Here is an 18,213-nt window from a genome sequence, read left to right as displayed (position 1 = left end):
GGTGGTGGGCACGGCAGATTCTGCATCTTCAGCCGGAGCCTCTTCGGTGGTGGGCACGGCAGATTCTGCATCTTCAGCCGGAGCCTCTTCGGTGGTGGGCACGGCAGATTCTGCATCTTCAGCCGGAGCCTCCTCCGTGGTGGGGTCGGCAGATTCTGCATCTTCAGCCGGAGCCTCCTCGGTGGTTGGCACTGTAGATTCAGCTTCAGCCAGAGCTTGCTCAGTGGTCAGCAAGGTATTTTCAGGCAAGTCTTTCTTGTTCAGAAAGGCAGCGTCAGTTTCATCAGTCTGAACTTCTTCTGTGGTTGGCAAGGCATCTTCACATTTATTAGCCAAAGCCTCCTTATCTGTCAGCAAAACAGCTTCAAATTCATCAGCTGAAACCTCTTCTGTTTTTGGCCCAGCAGCTTCAGATTCGTTGGCAAGAGCCTCTTCTGTGGTCAGCATGAAAGCCTCAGGTTTCTCAGACAGAGTCTCCTGCAAGGTCTGAATGGTAGTTTCAAAGTCATCAGCTGGAGCCCCCTGTTTGGTCTCCAAAGTGACTTCAGAGTCAACACCCAAAGCCTCCTCTGTGGGAACAGCAGCTTCAAATTCAGCAGCCATACCCTTCTCCTTAATTGCAATAGGAGCTTCAAATACATAAGCTGGAGTCACCTCCTTGTTGGGCATGGCTACTTCTAAGCCAGAAGCTAATCCTTTGTTGTCTGTTACCACAGTAGTCATTACTTTCTCCTCAGTACACATAGTAGGTCCAGAGTCAGCCGTAAATGTCACCAACTCGGCTGGCAAGAAAATTTCAGTGTTGGCAGTCAAAGCCTCCTCTGGCACTAGAGGTGTAGAATATTTGGAGTCGACAGCCAGAAACTCCTTTATGGTACATAAGTGGACTTCTAAACCTAAAGTCTGTGCTGCCATTTCACAATCTGGAGCAGATGTCTTCTTTGATGACACCTCGGTCAGAGCATGGTAAGCTATGTCTGCAGCAGCTTCCTCAACACTTTGTTCTTCGGATTTGACAAGTGCCTCCATTTGCTCTGCCAACATTGTATATACAGTATCTGGAACAGGCAGTATTTCCTGAGAGACTGAATTAGCTACAGGCTGCAGCTCAATAATATCTGCTGTTATTTGTGAAATTGTTGTATTTATTTTCTCAGCTTCGGTTGGCAAAATGGTTTTTGCAGCTTGCAACTCTAAAGCTGGCATTTGAGCTCCACAATCTTTTATATACATTTCATGAGGTGCCTTCTCAGAGGTTCCTACACACAGATCATCCAAAGTCTCCAAGGCTACATCAAACACCATTTGAGGTGGCACATGGCATATAGACTTGGGTATTTGACCCTTACATGGTACTATGGATTCATCTACAGGATTTTTTTCTTCCAATGGAATAAAAGATTCTGCCATAGGAACCGCTTTAATGTTAAATGCCCCCATTAGACCATCTTTAGACAACATCTCTGAATTTGCAAAGTCATCAGCCACTTGGGAAGGTACCTCAAATGTAGACTCAAATGCTTGATTAAGAAGTGGTTCAAATTTGGCTCCCAGCATTACCTCTATAGGAGAAGCTCCTAAAGTGACCACAAATGGGTTGGCTTCTAGTAGACTTAAACTCTCAGATGATCTATCAAGTACATGAGTGGGTGGCGCATCAATGACATCAGAGTGTCGAGTATCAAAGCATGTATCTAATATATCAGAAAGCAATTCACATGTATTAATGCTATCACCCTTGCTTGTATCGTCCTCTGTTCCAGCACACTCCATGTAGATACCACCTTCAGGGCTGACCTGAAAATCATCAGCTGGATCTTCAAAAAGACCTTTGCTGATTTCTGTTGGCAGGACATCTTCAGTGTTCAGAATTAAATGTTTGCATGGCGAACCTTGAACTGGTTTAGCAAATATTTTTTCATGAGACTTTGGCACATCCTCTACCAAAACTACATCAAACTCTGATGTTTCTTGAGGAACAACTACAGTGTCTTGGGAAGAGATAGAAGGAGCTACTACATAGGCTACACACAAATCATCACATTTCTGATGGATGAGGTTAGAAGCAAGCAATGCAGACAGACTTTTCACCTCAGGCTGGCCTATAGAACTATTAACTACATCAGCTTTAAAATTCAGTGAAAAAGAAAGGCAAGTTAGTAAAGCACAACAATAAATTCATAAGAAGGGGAAAAATTGTGAAGGAAAAGTTAATTGTGTCCATGCAAAACATTGTCAAAAAAACAATAAATACAGTTGATGGGTTTTATTTAAAAAGTGAACTTTTTGAGTAAGATTAGTTGAAAGGATCTTTGTTGAAGGCAAATTTACCTTTCTAGGACTATTACAATTTGGCATACCTTTTTTTTTTTTTTTTTTTTTTTTAAGGCATTTTACACACCAGCTAGAAATGTACAAGACTTCTAAACCTGATTAAAACCTACAGAAATCATCTGAAAAAGGGAATGTTTTGTATTTCAGCATTCTTCTCTTTAAGCATATCACGATTAAGAAAGTATTTGCTGTTTACTAAAATTTCCCTAGATCCCCTATGGATCATGTAAAATTTAGCAATAAAAAAAATTGTATTGATGGAAACCACTGTAAAATACTAAGACTCTGCATTGGAAGATTTACAAAGTTCTATTCAAAGCTGATATTGACCAAGGCCGTGTAAGGGTACAAAATAAAGTTTAGTTTTTTAAATTTTCTGTGAAACATCTGTACTACTTTAACAACCAGGTGAAGGTGAAGACAGGTTTGACTTACACGGGTAACAAATATTACATAAATTAAAAATGGTCCTAATGACTTAAAGTTTTGCCTTGCAGACACGAGGGGCTTGTATCTTGTTTCAGTCAATCACTTCCATGGCCATACCATCTGATTTAACATATAAATATTGAAATAAACAGATATTTGTTACTTCACTGCATACTAAAGAGAGCAGAGATCAGCTTGTACCACTATTAGTACCTACTATCTACAGAACATGCAGCACACTAGCATCACTAATATGCCAATTAAACCAAAATCCAAGTGAAAAAGCATTTACAAAACACACAGCACAAAATGTGTGTTAGTAAAAAAAAAAAAAAAAAAAACCCTTTGCTACACAGATGATACCTGAAGTCTGCACATCAGAAACTGGGACTTTGGTTTCTGCAAGAGCAACAGAAGAAATAGAAAATGGAGCTGATTGAAAGGCAAGATTTTTATGAACACCAAGGAAGAAGTTGGGGGGTTTATACCCCAAATACATTTGGTAAAAGAGGAATATAAACCTAATATATAATCCTTAAACAACTGCAACAGAACATACAGGAGTCTCACAATGAAGACTAGTGTGACGGATAGTAAAACAGACTGGTGTTATCTTTTTGGAAACACCTGCTTTTGACTCGTGTATGATAAAGGTTAATCAGTTTGTGGTCCAATATTATTAAGGTATAGATCCCATATAGCATAGCCACAGTGAGTCACTCACTGAATTTAAGAAAAAAAAATGGGTGCAGCAGCCAGCAGTGAAACATGCAGACAAAAGAATTTACATTTTGTAATAAATAAAATGGCTCTCCCTGTTGCTGATGCAGTTTTTATTACCTTATCAAATAACAGAAATAAATATAAAAGTCACAGTTTATGTACCTGCAGCTCTTGTGTCAGTAACAGGTACTTTAGTATCAGCAAATGGCTGCTTCTTTGCAGCTAAAGTAAAGAAAGGTAAAAGAGGGGCTAATAATTCTGCATGAATACCTAACTGGCTTTTTTTAAAAAAAAATGATCTAGCAAGTGTCTTTCTATAAATCACATGCATGCTTTGGATAAACAGCCATAACTTATCAGCTTGAAAAAATAATAAACACATTCAATGTTTAACTGGTGGTTGGTACAAATTTTGGCATTGGTTGCATAGTACTTTAACAGCAAGCTTTTGTAACAATAACTTCAGTTTTAATTCCACTGGCTTGTTTTTTTGAAGCTGCAGCAAAACAGAATCAAATCCAATAGCATTAGCGAAACTATTTTTGAAGTGTTTTTTATTGTAAGTGGGCATGGTGCTAAAATTGCCACAGCAAAGCCATGCAGAATACAAAATACCTGGAGCTTTGGATCCAATATTGGGCTTTAAGACCGCTTCAGGGGAAGTGGGCACTTTATTTGGAGCTAAACAAAAACAGCCTTGCTCAATGTTGGGGCAGAAGATAAATAGGCACACAACCTTAAGCAAATAAATTGTTTGCTCAGAGACTTCACTTAGCTAAATTTGTTTAAACTAAATATTATATACTGCAAAGTATACATAAAAAAGGGAATATTGCTTGGTAAATATACTGCATTTTACAAACCCTACAGCCTACGTACACGCATCAAATTTTTCTCGCCTGATAATTGTCTCAGGGCCTATATCGGGCAAGAATCTGGCGTGTGTACAGCCCGCATCATTCATGGTCCGTGGATCTGTCCTGGCGGATCCACGGACAATGAACGACGAGCCATCCTAATGTAAGGGAAGGGGGAGAGAGGGCAGCAGGCTGCCGCTCTGTTGCTCTCCCCCTCCCCTCTCCATAGAGCAAAACGTTGCTGTATGTACAGCACTGGTTCATGCATCGTGCAGTTCTTATCGTTGGAAAGGATCGTAAAACATCCTTTCCAACGACAAGAATTGCACGTGTGTACGCGGCTTTAAACAGACCATAGTTTTAGCCATATATCAATCATCTACACAAAGGCCAGGAATTTCCTCAAAAATGACATCATCAGCTTTATTTTTATCAGCTAGTGCAGAAGAGGTGGGAAAGCAAATGCGCAACAAGAAGCTTAAGACAGAAACTGGTGAATGTGCTTCACTATAAAACAAGCAACTTTACACAATTTCAACCCTTTACCCCTGGCTTTCCTTTTCCTTCACCAGCTTGTTTGATTTAATTACCCCTCACCACTTTAAGCCACACATGATTTTTTAGGCCTGTTCAGGACAAGCAGTGCAATTAATAGGAAATTAATTTTAAGTAAATTTGTCCCTTAAAATTGCTTGGGGAAAAAAAAGTTAACATTGGTCCGAATGGGTGAGTATTTTCATTCTTTGATAGGCAGTGGGCACTGACCCAGATTAAAAACTTGAATTTATCTGGAAAATATTTCATAACTCAAACATCATGATAGCTGGTATTTCCAATGGGAAGCAGACCATTCCAGCCTGAAAAAGGCACTATATGGATGACAAATGCAAGGTAGAGAGTCACAATAACATGGCATGAGTACTGGTGGAGGAGACTAAATTCTGAACTAAAAAAATTTAATTTTCAAATCATCATAACGCTGAAAATTGAGCAACATACAAATAATAGGCATGAACTCATTCTCTATAGCTGGTTCTTGAGATAAAGTTTATGAAAAGGTTCCCAAGACCTTGTGCACACACAACATATCTGTTTTTACCAATGGGAAAGTATTGCGGGACAGACAAACGTGAACTGTAAAACATGAACAGTGCCCAGCACACCTTCCATTAGAGAACAGCGTTTGTTAGCAGCTATTTTGTACAGCGCTGCGTAATATGTTGGGGCTATATAGATCCTGTTTAATAATAATAATTGGATGTATTTTCCATGTATATTTGTCTGTTTTCTAGTTGAGTAAATGAAGGCAGTGCACAGATGCATCAGCTTGTGAGTATTAAAGTAACAGGTAACCGTGTCTGCAGAGATAAAAAAAATGCAGTAGTACCATTGCTTTAGTGAAAGGAGAGAGCTGTGCAAGTAATACCTGGAGCTTCAGTAACCGGAACATTGGCAGATGGGGTCTCTGTTTTAAGTGCTAGACAAAAGACAAAAATACTTATTCTACATCGTCACACAACAGCTTATGCTAATATATCACCTAACCAACTGCCATAAATATTCAGCCATGTACAATACACTCATCATGTACAAAATACTCACAAGCAAGGTTGAGCAAGTACTACACATAGAATTTTTTATATACTGTAAGATTTCCTTTAGCTGCATAAGAAATAAAGCAAACCTAAACATATTACCTGTAAAACTGAATCTGTAAAGTGCATAAAGCTACACACCGATCAGTACTAAGCCAATGAACTGGTTCAGCAAAAGATGACCACAGCACAGCCATGCAGCTTTGGGTTCTGCAATCGCCGCAGTGCAAAGGGCCGAAGTCTTAGGAGCTAAGCAAAACCAATCAATGGAGAAGATTTACAAAGAGCCAAGTGGTGCAATCTGTACTTCTCACGAACAATTTCCCCCCCAAAGAAAAATTTGACAATGTCTGCACATATTTAGGATATTATGTACACTCTTTGTAAAAGTCTTTCAAAGTGCAGGGAAAACCAAAAGAAACAAATATAGAAAGCTGAAACATTTGTCAATTAATGCTGCAGAAGGTTTTCGGGTTACAGAAATATTACTGAAAATGAAAATTTGGCATGAAGTTAACATAACTACATTTATCATTCAAGTTCAAAATTAAATGTTGTGAAAACTGCTACCACTATGCCAAGAACTGCAAAGGTCAGGCAGTCACAATACCTGAGGCTTTGGTTTTTACAATATTAGGTTTAGTAGCATCAACAGGTAAAGGTTTCTTCTTTCGAGCTAAACAAGTACAGATATTTGTATTGATAAATCTAATAAAAGTCTGTTAAACAAAAAAATAAAAAGCAAGGCTGGTAATGTTCTCCATACCTTGAGCTTTGGAGGTAGCAACAGGACCTTGAGGGACATTTGGAGGTAGCGGCTTAGTTTGAGAGTCTACATGAAAGAAATTTCCCTTTAATTAAAGACTTTATAAATATACTGTATGCCTAATGTGCAAACAAAGTGGACTTGGCCAAGTTTAAATTACACGATGGACAAGACATGCAGGCAACTGACCTTCTCCTGAAATTGCCAAATCAAAACCCTTAGCAGAGGATTGGTATGACAGACAAGAAACCAGCACTTACAGGACATAAATTCAGGAATGACATTACAAATATTACTCATGACATGTATCCATTAACCAGTAACTATGTTAAAAAAAAATTAAATGGAATTTTGCAAAACTCAGGTCAGATTAGCGCATGTTAAACTGTACAGTGCACCTACAATGCAAAATACACCTAAAAGGCAAGTGAAATAAATGCAGTCTAAACTCAAGTGAAAGATCACTAATAAGTGACAAGTGTGCAATCAATACCTGGGGCTTCAGTAACTGCAGCAGTGATGGACGGGGCCTCTGTCCTTGGAGCTAAACAAAAATATAACCACTTATTCTACCACATCATACAAATACGCCCATAAAACAGCACATTAGGATGAAACCTAAACCAAATTAGTATACTGAAAATGAAGAATGCTTACGCTACGGTACAATTAGATCTATAACACATCACGTGATAGTAGAAGGCCACTCAGATTAGTGTAAATTGGAGGCAACCATGCAATCAATACCTGGAGTTTCATTAACTGCAATGGTGGTGGGTACAGCCTCTTGCTTTGGTGCTAGACAAAAATAAAGAACACTTACTGCACCACATTATACAATTAGGTCTATGCCACAACACAATAATGAAAGCTCACTCAAATTAGCGTGCTGAAACCAATGGGAGACAACCATGCAACCAATACCTGAAGCTTCAGCTCTTGCAACATTGGTGGCTGGGGCCTCTTTCTTTGGAGCTAAAAGAAAGAGCATTTACTCTACTGCCTCAATGAATTACAACTTTATCACACAGTAAACAGCAACTCAAATTAAACTTCTTAAACAGTTCAGAAATCCATGCAACCAATACTTTGAGAAATGGCAACATTGATGGGTGCAACCTCTTTCTTTGAAGCTAAACAAAAATAAGAGCACTTACTGCAGTGCATTATAAAATGATGCTTACTTTAGATCATATAAAAAAAGCCAACTCAGATTAGTTTGCTAAAACCAGTAGTGGGAGACAATCATGCAATAATAGAGTTTCAGTAAATCAAATCTTGGAGAATGAGCGCTCTTTTGTGCCAAACAAAATAAGAACTATTATACAATTACTTTTACACTACTCAAAATAACTAAAACTGGTCTGCTGACACCAGTGTGAGATATCTATACAATCATTACCTGGAACTTCAGTAATTGCAACATTGGTTGCTGGGGAAACTGTCTTTGGAGCTAAATGAAGAGAAGGGCACTTGTATTACGGCATTATACAGGTATGCCAATAATACAACACAACAGGATGAATTGTAACTCAAATTAATCTGCCCAAACCAGTGGGAAACAACCATGCAATACCTGGAGTGTCAGTGACTGTAGCATTAGCTGCTGGGGCCTCTTTCTTTGGTGCTAAAAAAAGAAAAATACAATGTATCTACATCTTTCAAATAGTTCTACACTAAAAGGTATATCAGTGAACAGCAGCTCAATAAGTCTGCGCAACCTGTAGGAGATATCCATGCAATCAATACCTTCAATAACTGCAACATTGGTGGCTGGGACCTCTTTCTTTGGAGCTAAACAAAAAATAGACCACTTACCAAACTGCGTGACAAAATTATGTCTACACAATGAAACAACAATGAAAGCCAACTCAAAATAGTTTGCTGAAACCAGTCAGTAACACAATTATTACCTGGAGCTTCAGTTACTGCAACATTGGTGGCCGGGGTCTTTTTTTTGGGAGCTAAACAAAAAAAAGACCACTTACTCCACTGCATATTACACTTTGTCTACACTACAAAAGAAATGCAAAAATATAAACTAACTTGATAAAACCAGAGGGAGACATGCATTTAATGCCCATAGCAGGGGCAATGAATGATGCTAGCTGGGGCCTCAGTCTTTGGTGCTAAACAAAAAAAATGTCTCATATCACTAATTCACTCAATTATGTCTAAACTTCATTGGTGTGAATAATAGTTCAGATCAGTCTGCTGAAGCCAGTGAGATAAAGTAATGCGATATCTGGGGCAATTAGTAAAGGCAACATTACTGATGATCTTGTCGGATCAGTAAATGACTGACAGAAATGACTGCTGTCCCTGAATGGGGAGGATAAAGCACGGAGCCATCCATACAAACTGTATGCACACACTGTTTGCACAGAGCTCATTCTTCCTGTGGCTGGAAAATATCACTAATGTTGTTAAGTCTATACACAGCTTAAAGCATACATAAAATCAGAATTTTCACTTTACATAAAAGGGTAGACAGCTTCCTCTTTTAAGTCTACATTTAAAAAAAATTGTTATGAAACTGAAGCCTGTAAAATACATCATGCAATACCTGGAACTTTGGTAACAGCAACATTGGTAGCAGGGGCCCCTTTCTTTGGTGCTACGCAAAAATAGGATAATTCACTTAATTTATATCCTAACTACAGCACGTAATGGTGAAAGACAACACTGATAAGTGTGCTTAAAATAGGAGGCAACCATGCAACCAAATACCTGCAGCTGCTGTAACTGCAACACTGGTGGGCACAGCCTCTTGCTTTGGTGCTAAACAAAAATGAATAAAACTTGTTTTACCATGACAAATAAGTCTATGCCACAACACAATAGTGGTAGCCCACTCAAATAAGTGTGCCAAAATAAACAGAAGGCAACCATGCAACCAATACCTGCAGCTGCTGTAACTGCAACAGCGGTGGGCACAACATCCTGCTTTGGTGCTAAAAAAAAAAAAATGAAGAAAACTTTACCATATTGTACAATTAATGCCACAACACAATGGCAGTAACCCGCTCAGATTAGTGTGCCAAAATAAACAGGAGGCAACCATGCAACCGATACCTGGAGCTGCAACAGTGGTGGGCACATCATCTTGCTTTGGTGCTAGATACAAGAGGAAAACTTACTTTACCACTTCATACAATTTAATCTATGCCACAACACAATGACGGTAAGCCATTATGATTAATGTGTTGAAACCAACAGAAGCAGCCATGCAACCAATACCTGCAGCTGCTGTAACTGCAACAGCGGTGGGCACAACCTCTTGCTTTGGTGCTAGACAAAAATGAAAACTTACTTTACAACATCATACATCTTATTCTATGCCACAACACAATGGTGGTAGCCCATTCAAAAAAGTGTCAAAATAAACAGAAGGCAACCATGCAAACAATACCTGCAGCTGCAACAGGGGTGGTCACAGTCTCTTGTTTTGGTGCTAAACAAAAATTAGGAAACCTACTTTACCACAACATTCAATTTAATCTATGCCACAACACAACGGTGGAAGCCCACTCAGATTAGTGTGCCAAAATAACCAGGAGGCAACCATGCAACTAATACCTGGAGCTGCTGTAACTGCAACAGGGGTGGGCACAGCCTCTTGCTTTGATGCTAAACAGAAATGAAGAAAACTTTTTCATATCGTACAATTAGGTCCATGCCACAACACAATGGCGGTAAGCCACTCAGATTAATGTGTTGAAACCAACAGGATGCAACCAATACCTGGAGATGCTGTAACTGCAATAGTGGTGGGCACAGCATCTTGCTTTGGTTCTAAACAAAAATGAAGAAAACCCACTTTACCACATCACACAATTTAATCTATGCCACAAGACAATGGTTAAAGCCCATTCAAATAAGTGCCAAAATAAACAGAAGGCAACCATGCAACCAATACCTGCAGCTACAACGGGGATGGGCACAGCCTCTTGCTTTGGTGCTAAACATAAGAAGAAAACTTACTTTACCACTTCATACAATTAAGTCTATGCCACAACACAATGGTGGTAACCCACTCAGATTAGTGTGCCAAAATAAACAGGAGGCAACCATGCAACCAATACCTGGAGCTGCTGTAACTGCAACAGTGGTGGGCACAACCTCTTGCTTTGGTGCTAGACAAAAATGAAGAAAACCTACTTTACAACACCATACAACTTATTCTATGCCACAACACAATGGTGGTAGCCCATTCAAATAAGTGCCAAAAAAAAACAGAAGGCAACCATGCAAACAATACCTGCAGCTGCAACAGGGGTGGTCACAGTCTCTTGCTTTGGTGCTAAACAAAAATGAAGAAAACCTACTTTACCACATCATACAATTTAATCTATGCCACAACACAATGGTGGAAGCCGACTCAGATTAGTGTACCAAAAAAAACAGGAGGCAACCATGCAACCAATACCTGGAGCTGCAACAGTGGCGGGCATAGCCTCTTGCTTTGGTGCTAGACATAAGAAAACTTACTTTACCACGTCATACAATTTAATCTATGCCACAATACAATGACAGTAAGCCACTTTGACTAATGTGTTGAAACCAACAGAAGGCAGCCATGCAACCAATACCTGGAGCTGCTGTAACTTCAACAGTGGTGGGCACAACCTCTTGCTTTGGTGCTGAACAAAAATGAAGAAAACGTACTTTACAACATCATACAACTTATTCTATGCCACAACACAATGGTGGTAGCCCATTCAAATAAGTGCCAAAATAAACAGAAGGCAACCATGCAAACAATACCTGCAGCTGCAACAGGGGTGGTCACAGTCTCTTGCTTTGGTGCTAAACAAAAATTAAGAAAATGTACTTTACCACATCATACAATTTAATCTATGCCACAACTCAATGGTGGAAGCCCATTCAGATTAGTGTGCCAAAATAAACAGGAGGCAACCATGCAACCAATACCTGGAGCTGCTGTAACTGCAACAGGGGTGGGCACAGCCTCTTGCTTTGATGCTAAACAGAAATGAAGAAAGCTTTATCATATCTTACAATTAGGTCCATGCCACAACACAATGGCGGTAAGCCACTCAGATTAATGTGTTGAAACCAACAGGATGCAACCAATACCTGGAGATGCTGTAACTGCAATAGTGGTGGGCACAGCATATTGCTTTGGTGCTAAACAAAAATGATGAAAACCTACTTTACCCCATCATACAATTTAATCTATGCCACAACACAATGGTGGTGGCCTACTCATGTAAGTGTGCTAAAATAAACAGAAGGCAATCATGCAACCAATACCTGGAGCTGCAACTGGGATGGGAACAGCCTCTTGCTTTGGTGCTAAACATGAGAAGAAAACTTACTTTACTGCATTATACAATTATGTCAATGCCACAACACAATGGTAACCCATCTGGATTAAACCAACGTTACGCATCCATGCAACAAATACCTGGAGCTGCTGTAACTGCAACAGTGGTGGGCACAACCTCTTGCTTTGGCGCTAAACAAATAATTAGAACCATTCACCTTAATCTAATGTACAATGGCATCTACAGTTCAACAAATTAGTGAAAAAAACTCAAATTAGTTTAATATAACCTGTGAAAATCAATCAATACCTGGTGCTTTAACAACACCAACATTGGTGGCTGGGACTTCTGCTATAGGAGCTTTAACAAAAAAACACTCGGTTTACTACATCAGCATGTCTATACTACACATGATCAATACTTGGAGATTTATATAGCTTGACTGACATGGATTGATCTTTGCCAATTCATTAAACCTAATTGGCCATAAAGTATTTCTAATTTTGTTCAACCAAAAGTGGCATCAACATTTTTTTTTCTTCTTTCTTTCCTTTTTTGTTTCTTGCAGTTACAGGCACCAGTAGATTCCGTAGTATCCAACCCTTTAAAGGTGTAAGATGCCTACATCTCCCCACCACCAGGCTGCTAGCTCATTAGTGTTACACCCACCAGGGGTGGTTGGGGAATGGGGTGCAATAGAAACCACTAGGGAGATTAGGATATACCAACAAATTTTGGATAATTTAAATCCTATGTAATGGAGGGAGTATTGGCTTCTTCATATGTTTAGCCTAACAGTGTCCCTTTAGGAAGGTTAAAGTGGACCAAAACAAAAAAGTCACTAGGAAGGAGAGCTAATTAAAGTGGATCAATCACTTTTTTTTGGTGAGGTCCCCTCCTCCTCTGTCTTAAATTTTGTGCTCCACTCTGTCCCCGCACCAGTGTAGAATACACCTAAACATAGATTTGAACGTTAAAATTATTAAAAAGTCTTTTGTTACCAGTTCCGAGATATGTGAGAATTGGTTATATTATTGCAACCCCCAACCCCCCCACCGCCCTGCTTCAAAAGTACATGCAGCAAAAAATAAAAAAAAGTGTCACATTCAGCTCTAGTACTAAAAGCCAACTTTCGCCGTACAGTATGTTAGTGCCAAATTGCACACCACACAGTTAGTGATGCAGGAATATTTCAGGCGTCATACCTGCAGGGTGAGTTTCTACAGCTGTTGTTGGGGCATCAGAAGGAGGGGTCTCCGGAGCTGAACAGTAATATAGCAATGTGAACCAAGAAGGCATAATTCTTTGAGAATAGGAATTTATGACCGGACAGCACTATATATACAATGTCTTCACTTATAACAATTGACATACAACTGACATGAAAGTGTTTTAGTAATATTCCTTACTGACGTGTGTTGAACTTGTTTGTAATGTATGGACTACAATTATTTGACACACATTAAAGTAGAAAAAAAAACCAGTGAGTGTAAAACCAGTCACAAAGTAGGATTCAGCAGACCGTGCAATGAATAAGCTACTTCAATGAAAGTACTAACTCAGCACTTTCCCACAAAACAGATTAGCAGGCACGGGTGGAGTTCGTGTTCATGATGCCAATTTACATTATGAGTACAATACTCATTTTTATGAAGCCAATAAAGAGAATACAAGACTATTGTACTATATTGCAGTTTAGGAAAAGACAAACATCCTGCATTCTAAACTTAGGGGAAAAAAGTTTGTAATTTTTTGTTTGCTTGGGGTCAAAAGACTTAAAAAGGACTCTTAACCCTTGTATCCCTGCAGGCTTCATTCTCTCATGTGACTGATCCCTTTTCTAAGTCACAGGCTCCCATGTCATTTATTATACAATGCAGGACCAGCAGTCCTGCATTGCAAGGGAAGACACCAGGGGCCTACCCACAAACTAGGGCATCAAAGTAAGGAGAGATGAGGGAGGAGAGATGAAGCAAGTAAAAGTGCTTTTTACTGTAGGCAAAAACTAAAATCACATTTAATTTTGAGTTATTTTAGGAGGAAGTGAAAACATACCTAGACCATAACAAAATATAATCAGGGCTCTTGCACAAGGGGTAAAATATTAGACTGCAAATATCAGCCAGTTATGTAATAATTAATATATCCTCACCAGAAACAGAATAATGACTAAGGTTACAATAGTTTAACATTTGGCTTAAGCTACCTGTTGTGAGGAATGTATGGTGCAGAATATATATATTATTATACACACCTCTACACTACCATCTCCCATATTTATTGGAGCAGGTCTAAAACTCCTTAAAATGTATCCATCCATTGTGATTTGTAGTGAGAACCTACCTGGAGGTGTCACGGCTGCTGCAGCCAGTGCTGTTGCCGTCTGAGACGCCTCACTAGCCATCTCGGGACTCTGGGTGACTGTCTCCACAGCTGCTACTGCCACTTCTGTGGTTGCAGCAGCAGAAGTATTCTCCCCAGAAGTTGAGGGAGTAGTTGCTGTAATATCAGCAGCATGTAAATAAAATGACCACAGATTGCTCACATAACCACATGCTTGCAAACACACACAAGCCCTTAAAGTTAAGTGAGAACCAAAACCAGCAAGCATTTAAAAGCGTGTGCTAGAAGAAAGTACACTAAAGTTAATGAACGGATGAGCACTAGCTGTTTTACTGTGAAATTCATTTCAGACTGACCTATGAATATATAAAAGTGGTCCAAAGTGAAACACGTATTCCTCAAGAATTCAACAAAAAAAGTTAATATCAGGAAGTAGAACACTGAAATACTATAATATAGGAATAATTTCACAACTACCTCTGTGTGGTGAGTGACTCACAGCCTAATCAACAACTATGTTAATGTCTTCACACACCTCAACAGTACTACTGGGTTATTTGTTTTATGTTAGGACTAACAATTGGGGTAATAATTGGAAATATTAATCCTTCCAACGCCAGGCGTTATTTGCTCACAAGGCACCTACTGAGCACAGAGTACACGGAAGCCACGCCACAGAGAAGTCAAGTTGCTCAGTGAGAGTGAAAAACCACAACTCAAAACGGAAGACCGGTGTGAATGAAGCATTAAAGTGTTAAAGCGTTCATGTGGAAACAAATCCAGCAAATTACCATCATTCATCAGTACCACTCCTTTTCATTTATTCCATGTGTATGGAGACAAGCATGGAAATTAACCCAAATTTTTGTCTTCTTGGTGAATGCAAATGAGGAGGACATTAGATTTTGTTTGTAGGAGTGGATTATTGAAGAATGAGCCCAGGGAAATGCAAAGGGACTTGGAAGTACACTCAGGAACTTACCCGATTCAGCTTGTGGCTGGTGGAGTTCTTGTTCCGCAACTGGGACAGTTTCTGTGGCTTCACCAGGCATTTCTGAGAGAAGACAAAAACAGTCATGCTATTTAGTTTCTGTATGCAATACGTGAAATCTAAAGCCAAAAATAATCCATTTCCAAAGCATCAAGTTTTAGAGATATCTTTGTGCTGGTTTCAGATAAACTATGTAAAGGGCTGAAACATGTGCCAGACATTAATCAGTGGGAATACATTATACAACGTACAAGCGCCAAGACTGGACGGACTGGTTTGTGTCTACTTCCCTTCCCTTGCATTAGGACAACCTTTCTCAACTTTTTCTTTTTAACATGGGAGAACCCTTGAAATAACGCTCAGATCTTTGGGAACTCCTGCTATGATTACTTTTATACACAGCTCACAGCATATTAGTTTGGTCAGTGGGAAGGTCACCCTTAAAGATGCTCACATAAACCCTAGCAACTCCTGGAGGAACCCTGGCTGAGCATTTCTGCATTAAGGAGTTAATCAACATTTCACAACTGTAATCTCACCAAACATGTATGTACAGCCGATGAGGATACTACAAGGGGCTCCCACTATCTGTTGGAGCTTTCATTAAATTTTAAACAAAGAATGCAACAGGAGGAGTGAAAACCCAAAAGTGGGTGAAACAGAACCACAACCTATGTCAGAGTGATCATCCTCCACCTTTCCAAAACAAATGGTTCCTTAAAGTAATGGCCACAATGCTAAAGTGTAACTAAACAAAAATGTATTATATCAGCTTAGCATGGGATACAATCCCCCATCTTAAAGCGTACCTAAACTCAAAATGTCACTTTAAATAAAAGGGTAGACAACCATTTTATGTAAGGTAAAACATTTTTTTAAGTGCAACACCCTTTTTTTTCTTTAAAAAAGGGTGCAGCAACACCCCTTAATTCTCAATCGCCTAATGAATGAAAGCCTCCACGAATACCCATGTCACGCATTCCCAGGAGGCTCTTGGGTGCTCCTTCTACGCATGCCCGAGCATCTCATGCATGCGAAGGAGCCTTTTCATGAAGAGAAAAATTTGCTGACCTCACACTAAGATTGTAAAGTTTTTTATCCAAACTACGTCAGCGCCTGTGTCAGGTGACGTAGGAAGAAATGCCAGGAAGAAGAGGCAAAGATGGTGCCATCCGGCACGGACACGGATCCCGGGACGACGCAGGACTGGATAGAAGAATCTTCCTGACCGATCAATTGCAGTGCAGGTGTTTTTTTTTTTTCTTGTTTTGGGCCCTTTTGAGTTTAGTTCCTTTTTAATATTCACCTGGAAGTAACAATTTGTGTCCAAGGGTGACTGCTCAGAATTGTTGTTACTTTCAGGAGAGACCTACAGATCACCCCCTGCTTGTCTCCTCCATAACACACAAACACAAAATGTCTGTAGCACAGCACAATTAGTTGTTAGCTAACCATGGCAAGATCACCAGGTCATGTTTAGCACTTAGCAACCTTTAAAAGTTGTGTGGACCGGATGTGCCCCTTAGGCTTCTAAACCACACACACATAGGTTAGGGGGCATCTGAGCACACTGACCCTGCAGGGCCTGATGAAGGGGCATTCATAGCCTACATTGAGGGCACATTATTATTATATGAATATAGGAAGTAAAAAAAGCTTTAAATTAGCTGTGAGATGAAACTTTATAGTGAGCCCAGCCTCCTCATATTCAGCCTCTGATCTCCATAACATCACCACAGACAACACACTACTACACCCCCATACCATGGGACAAATGTTATAGTAGTCACATCTCATATTTCACTGAAACTCGTGATTACAATCCCCAGGTGATGGCAGCCATACAAGGCCGACACATGGCCTGGCACCCGGGCTGTCTCCTCTGACCGGCACTGGCCATGGTACTGTGCTGGGCCCGAACAAAACACATGACAGGCCGGGGAGGAAAGGCTGCATCCCCGAGGAGTGAGCCCTTGTTTCACCTTTACTACAAGGAGCGGACGAGGCCCAGCGGCTTGCACACAGCGCACACACGATACATGGGAGCCGCCGCTCCACCTCCACTCTCCATGAAACTTCCCGGCACCGGCCTCATCCCTCTCCCCCCCAACCAAACCCCGCACTGCAAACATACGACCACCATTCCACACCTCGCTCTCTTCTCTAATCTTATATGGTCGCCCGGAGTTTATTTACTTTCTTAAAACTCGAGATGAAAACGGATTAACAAAAGAGACACTTACTGTGTGAGGAGTTCAGATCCAAGATGGCTGAAGAAAGAACGCTCAGCTCCGACTGTTTCCGGGATGTGCAGTGCAGGAGGGGATTCCTTCCGGGTGTGCAGCTGCCGGAGGTTCCACCTGCTTTTAGGAGCACGTGCTCTGGTCTATATTTGGACAAAGCTGCAGCTGTCCTCGTCCTTCACTGGAGATTTATCAATAGGGCTGAGTGAGCCAGTATCTATATATACTTATATAACATTTACTTTTCTAATAAAAAAGTATCTATTTATACTTCTAACATATTCAGGAAATTCAGCATCCTAGTAAGTGGAAAAGGATGTGAGCACGGTAAAATTCACATTGCAAATTCAGTGTACTGTCCCTGAAACATAGGCATGAATGCTAGCAAACATAGAAGATGCATGTATATTTTTATTTCCTTGATTTGGATGCGAGAATGGTTAATAAAAAAAGCAAAAAAGGTGCAGATCAGAAAGAGCAGATGCTAAAATTTGCAATGGGATAATAGGACACACAGACAGAAGTGATCCATGCAGTGCAGAAATCTCTGCCCCCCCCCAATTCTCTGATTAAAGCGAAAGCGAATCTGACCTTTCTGCCAGAATTTTAGCAATTGGACATTACAACATCTGTCATTGACA

General features: G+C 40.0%; 1 protein-coding gene across 31 annotated transcripts in view; it reads right to left on the bottom strand.

Annotated features, from left to right (window-relative positions):
* The window catches only part of NACA (nascent polypeptide associated complex subunit alpha), a 22,685-nt gene extending 4,975 nt beyond the window's left edge, over positions 1 to 17,710 (bottom strand). Inside the window, exons 1-35 of one of the 31 annotated variants that reach the window (XM_072408024.1) lie at positions 17,573 to 17,710; positions 15,321 to 15,392; positions 14,339 to 14,494; positions 13,201 to 13,257; positions 12,136 to 12,186; positions 11,982 to 12,023; positions 11,805 to 11,855; positions 11,640 to 11,690; positions 11,472 to 11,513; positions 11,297 to 11,347; positions 11,134 to 11,175; positions 10,966 to 11,007; positions 10,790 to 10,840; positions 10,624 to 10,665; positions 10,449 to 10,499; positions 10,284 to 10,334; positions 10,117 to 10,158; positions 9,945 to 9,995; positions 9,780 to 9,821; positions 9,608 to 9,658; positions 9,435 to 9,485; positions 9,271 to 9,321; positions 8,618 to 8,668; positions 8,454 to 8,498; positions 8,281 to 8,331; positions 8,107 to 8,157; positions 7,629 to 7,679; positions 7,452 to 7,502; positions 7,198 to 7,248; positions 6,705 to 6,770; positions 6,549 to 6,614; positions 5,770 to 5,820; positions 4,102 to 4,167; positions 3,649 to 3,708; positions 3,127 to 3,162 (exon numbers count right to left, since the gene is read on the bottom strand). In XM_072408024.1, coding sequence (XP_072264125.1) covers positions 3,127 to 3,162; positions 3,649 to 3,708; positions 4,102 to 4,167; positions 5,770 to 5,820; positions 6,549 to 6,614; positions 6,705 to 6,770; positions 7,198 to 7,248; positions 7,452 to 7,502; positions 7,629 to 7,679; positions 8,107 to 8,157; positions 8,281 to 8,331; positions 8,454 to 8,498; positions 8,618 to 8,668; positions 9,271 to 9,321; positions 9,435 to 9,485; positions 9,608 to 9,658; positions 9,780 to 9,821; positions 9,945 to 9,995; positions 10,117 to 10,158; positions 10,284 to 10,334; positions 10,449 to 10,499; positions 10,624 to 10,665; positions 10,790 to 10,840; positions 10,966 to 11,007; positions 11,134 to 11,175; positions 11,297 to 11,347; positions 11,472 to 11,513; positions 11,640 to 11,690; positions 11,805 to 11,855; positions 11,982 to 12,023; positions 12,136 to 12,186; positions 13,201 to 13,257; positions 14,339 to 14,494; positions 15,321 to 15,390 — 1,834 coding nt within the window. In that variant the 5' untranslated portion in view covers positions 15,391 to 15,392; positions 17,573 to 17,710. The remainder of the gene's footprint in view (positions 1 to 3,126; positions 3,163 to 3,648; positions 3,709 to 4,101; positions 4,168 to 5,769; positions 5,821 to 6,548; positions 6,615 to 6,704; positions 6,771 to 7,197; positions 7,249 to 7,451; positions 7,503 to 7,628; positions 7,680 to 8,106; positions 8,158 to 8,280; positions 8,332 to 8,453; positions 8,499 to 8,617; positions 8,669 to 9,270; positions 9,322 to 9,434; positions 9,486 to 9,607; positions 9,659 to 9,779; positions 9,822 to 9,944; positions 9,996 to 10,116; positions 10,159 to 10,283; positions 10,335 to 10,448; positions 10,500 to 10,623; positions 10,666 to 10,789; positions 10,841 to 10,965; positions 11,008 to 11,133; positions 11,176 to 11,296; positions 11,348 to 11,471; positions 11,514 to 11,639; positions 11,691 to 11,804; positions 11,856 to 11,981; positions 12,024 to 12,135; positions 12,187 to 13,200; positions 13,258 to 14,338; positions 14,495 to 15,320; positions 15,393 to 17,572) is intronic. The other 30 variants (XM_072408069.1, XM_072408041.1, XM_072408032.1 and 27 more) reach the window with 30 other exon arrangements.
* Positions 17,711 to 18,213: the final 503 nt, after the last annotated feature.

This window comes from Pyxicephalus adspersus, chromosome 1, assembly GCF_032062135.1.
Source record: "Pyxicephalus adspersus chromosome 1, UCB_Pads_2.0, whole genome shotgun sequence".
NCBI classification, from domain to species: Eukaryota; Metazoa; Chordata; class Amphibia; order Anura; family Pyxicephalidae; genus Pyxicephalus; species Pyxicephalus adspersus.
This window is presented reverse-complemented; position numbering and strand designations above follow the sequence as displayed.